The sequence below is a fragment of the Pediculus humanus genome, genomic scaffold (assembly GCF_000006295.1).
Source record: "Pediculus humanus corporis 1103172108318 genomic scaffold, whole genome shotgun sequence".
Classification (NCBI taxonomy): domain Eukaryota; kingdom Metazoa; phylum Arthropoda; class Insecta; order Psocodea; family Pediculidae; genus Pediculus; species Pediculus humanus.
Window position 1 is genome coordinate 1,404,231 of NW_002987887.1, and position 4,472 is coordinate 1,408,702.

The 4,472-nt window shown below is 35.8% G+C and overlaps 1 protein-coding gene and 1 non-coding gene across 2 annotated transcripts; one reads left to right on the forward strand and one right to left on the reverse strand.

Moving 5' to 3' along the window:
• Positions 1-253: 253 nt before the first annotated feature.
• Phum_PHUM604200 lies at positions 254-334 on the forward strand. Its single transcript, XR_009833559.1, has one exon. It is a non-coding gene; the product is annotated as a microRNA, putative (microRNA).
• A 293-nt stretch (positions 335-627) lies between these two features.
• On the reverse strand, positions 628-3,309 carry Phum_PHUM604210 (Ectonucleoside triphosphate diphosphohydrolase 5 precursor, putative; the record flags this gene model as incomplete). Its single annotated transcript, XM_002432853.1, has 9 exons — positions 628-705; positions 791-942; positions 1,022-1,195; positions 1,324-1,466; positions 1,565-1,718; positions 1,891-2,149; positions 2,244-2,491; positions 2,764-2,893; positions 3,292-3,309. The coding sequence occupies 9 exons, from the start codon at positions 3,307-3,309 to the stop codon at positions 628-630; spliced, it is 1,356 nt and encodes a 451-aa protein (XP_002432898.1).
• Between the last annotated feature and the right edge of the window lie 1,163 nt (positions 3,310-4,472).

The window sequence follows — 4,472 nt, forward strand, 5'->3', positions numbered from 1 at the left end:
TCGTTTAGGGACAGTAAGTACGCACACCCCTAAGCAAAGATAATCACGCCGCGGAGGAACACGAGGAGGAGGAGGCCACGGACTAGCATCGCGAATATGCTAGTGTTGGTAATGGTGGGGATGACGGTGGGGTCACCACCCACGCACACCGCGTACACAATCTATATTTGGAGTAATTAAGGGTGGGCCGATCTCGGCTGTACTGCAATGCCGAGCCAACCCGTGACGGAGGTGGAGCAAGCCCCTAACACTCCATCCGTTTCCAAAAATCAGTTTAATATTCTGGACCCTCAATGAGGGTCGTATCAGATATTAAGCTGATAAGAACAGATACTACACTTTGATCTTAGCCATAAGGCCGAGAAGCGATAACCTCCTCAAGTCAAACGCGGTAATAACGTTTAAAATCTCATTCGGATTCGCCGCGAACGATTTCGTCGTATTCATACGTCTTTTATTATTTATTGCGATCAGCGCCACACATCGTCAAAAAAATCAACTAACTACCTTGCAAATCGCATGCACGAAATAAATAAATAAAAAAATAAACTTACATCTTATTGAAGTCCGGAATCGCTGTCGTTATCATCATCATCATCATCACAATTATTATCATTATTATCATCATTACATTTGATTTTGCAAGCTGAGAAAAGCGGCTCCAAGTGCCCAACTAACTTCGTGTCCGTCTAAATATTTAACTAACTGCAACCAAAAAAATAAAATAAATAATTCAATTATCGAACGCCATTTTAATTTTTTTTTTTTCACACAAAAAAAATTTCCTCACGTTAATTTTCGTTGAATTTGTTATTCCGAAAACGTCTCGAAAGAGAGCCGTGATGTAAATCAAATCTAAACATATGAACGGTTGATTGACGTATGAATTTGAACAAACGGATTTCGCCGTCGATTCTAAATCATTGATCGTCACTTTACTATCTGTAAAGAGAGAGAGATAAAAAAAAGATTAAATTTTTTATCCTTACAAACGGATTAAGAATCGCGTGTATATACTCACTCGATCCGAAATCGACTAATCCGCTTTCGGATGCTTTTTCGTAATAGTAGGAAAATGCGTAGATTTCCTTTCCGTCCAATGCGGGAGATTTTTCAAATTCCGACACGACGGATTTGACGATTTTTTCGCACTCGTCGAAATCCACAACGGGATTCATTCCCATCGTTTTTTGCACTCCGTCCACCGCCCTCTTGTCCGTTACGTATCGAGGTTTCGTAGAACCTGTAAATGAAATCGAATTTTTCCGGTCAATCCTCTCCTCTCTTCCCTTTCTCCCTCCCGTCTCCTCCCCTTTTCGTTACCTTGTATCGTGTAATCCACTCCGCCATATTTCCAATACTTTTTAACCGACGGATTTATACAAGAGGATTTCACATTGTTCGATTCTTGTAATTCTTTCAAGAAAATCCTTTTCCTACCCTCGTTCAAACCCAATCCGAGGTAACTGTAACAGAAAACGACAAACAAACGATTAACGGTTTTTTCTTCCTCCTCCTCCTCCTCCTCCTCTTAATAATAATGATAATGATAACAGGGCATTACCTACGACTATACACGTTTAAATTTTTCTCGAATATTCCAATTTTTGAAACGTATTGCGATTGTTCCGGAATTATTTCATCCTTTTTCGATGGCACGAACGAAATTTGTGTCGAACCACCACCGAGATCCATTGCTACGACCGTGTTTGACGATTCTTCATCCTCGCCGTTCAAACGATCTGTTCAAACGTTCGCAAAAAACAAAACAACATAAAATTAAAAATCGACGGATTTTTTTTTTCTTCTGCTTTGTAAGCATTAAGCAACATGAATACAAAAAAATTTAATTTTCCGGAAACCGACAACGCTTCGACATTTGTCTATTACTACCTAATAGAAAATTAACGGTAAACCAAGATAATAACCCTTCATCCGTTCCGTCCATTATCCCGACGGAATCTTCCCGGATTTTAAATTCTTGTTTTTCTATGTAATTTTTAGCTTCGCGAAGCAATGCGTTCGCTTTCGTTTCCGGTAGCAATCTGAGTCCGGCCGTCGCTTTCATGAGCAACCAAGTTTTCGACCAGTCTTTTTCCGGTATGAATTTTTTAACTTCCGTTATTAAAAATTCTAAGGATTTGACGACCTGAAAACCAAAGAAAAACGAAGGGAAGGGTCAGAATTTTTTTTTTTTCCGGTAGGTAGTGCGACGGGGATGGGAGGTAGGTACCACTACTCACTTCGTTTGGTCTATCCGCGTAAAAACTTATACCCGGTTTGATTTCCCGGAAAAATTCCTTGTGTAATTTGAGACTTTTCCTTTCGGGCGAGGACACGAATCCGTAGGATAATATTCTCGAACCCGTACTTCCGGCATCTATCACAATGGAATGAACGTAATTTTTTAATCCTAAACTTATCGAAAAATTATCCAGGAAATTAGCGCTGTGAGAATGAGTGCTCCATCGATACAAATGAAAATACGCGGCTGAAACATGCAAGAAAAAGAAAAATTTTTGGATTTCCTCGCCATCGTCACGTGTGAAGCACGTGTTAAAAAGTCATTACAGAAAATCTCTTGAGTCAATTCGTTATTAACGTCTCATCAAACATACACACACACACACACACAACCACACATCTCGATAGTACCTGATAATTTGGACTTTATCATTCAGGTAGTTTTCCCCTCCCCCCTCTCTCTCTCTCTCTCTCTCATTCAAGGTCGTTTGGTTCGAAGGTAAAAGAATTAATAGTTACCTATGCAACACGTCAATGTGAAAATTCCTATCAAATAAAACTGTCGTGATTTTTTATCACTTTTCCTCTCGTGTCCTTTTGTCCACGATTTCGATTTCAGCAAATTTTCCGAATCTTCATTTTTCAATACCTGAAATTCAAAACAAATTTTTTAAAAAAAAAATCAGAACGCGTGACGTGCGCGTTAGGAAAAATCGAATTTTTAAACAATTGAATCGAATTTAATTATATTATTATTATTATTATTATTATTATTATTATTATTATTCGTGTCACAGGAAAAAAAAAAAAAAAAACGAAAACGAAAACGAAAAAAAGGTTAATTAATAATAATGATAATAATAATGAGATCATTTGTAAATTTTGCGTATAAAATTAAATCGTGGCAGCAGCAGAAGCAACAACAGCAACAACAGCCAGCAAATATTTTTTATTGTTAATTGACAAGAACACACGCACAACATTAAACGTTACATTTGTTTCGAAAATTACAAAAAAACACACGCGTACACGCACACGCACACGCACACACCTGTGATCTGGCATTTCTTCCTGTTTTTGCTTTTCCCCCGGAAACCTTCCCGTTTGTCGTTTACAACAAAGACAAAAATTTATTCCTAAGAAATCATGGAAGTGAGAGAGAGAGAGAATGATTGCTGAAAAATCCAAACGGAAAACATTTAATAATAATAATAATAAAACATATTAATTTTGTAAACGATCAATTCGCGGCCTCTCACGCCCCCCCCCCCCCAACCGCAGTACGAAATTAAGGATATTTTTTTTTTTTTTTTTAACGTCTCTCGATTAGATTCCAACCTTACTTCTACCACTACCACCACCACCACCCCCTCTCCCATTACTACCACCCGTTTTCCTCAATTGCGACAGAGAGAGAGAGAGAAAAATAAAACTTTCTTTGTCTGTTCTCACTACCCGAAACCACGTCTCTTAATTATTATTATCAGTATCATCATCATCATCATCATTATCATTATCATCACAACAACGATTTATTAATTAATTAATTAAATTAATTTTTGTGTTTTTTTTTTTTTTTATTCTCCCATTTCCATTTCATAATAATAGCTTTTTTATTATTATTACCACAACATCGTTAATCCTCTTACGAAAGACATAGAGAGAGAGAGAGAGAGAGAGAGAGAGAGAGAGATAAAGAGGGAGAGAGAGAGGGAAAAGGGAAGGGAAAAACAGGTTTTAAAGTTTATTATCATTATTATTATTATTATTATTACACGCGTGTCCGTATCGATTTTCGCAATACACAAGACTAAAAAAAAAAAAAAATCCCAATCGAAATCCTCCTCATCCATCCATCCATCCTTGTCCTTCTTCCATCCCCATCCATTCTTGTCCTTCTTCTATCTCTTTCTATCTTTCATCATTCAAATCGAATTTTGTGAGTGAAAAAAAGAAAAATTTATTTACCCGTCGATAAAAAATCATTTTTATAAATTTCGTACCAAAATTAATTATTTTCATTTTATTTATTTATTTATTTATTTATTTAATTGAAAAAGTTTTTAACGACTTTTTTTGTAAAATTAATAAATAAATAAATAAATAAACTTTTTTACACTTTTTTATTTTTATTTTTATTATTAACACGAACTACTCTTACAACTCAACAACGAATAATAACAAAATAATAATAATAATAATAATAATAATAATAATAATAATAAAAA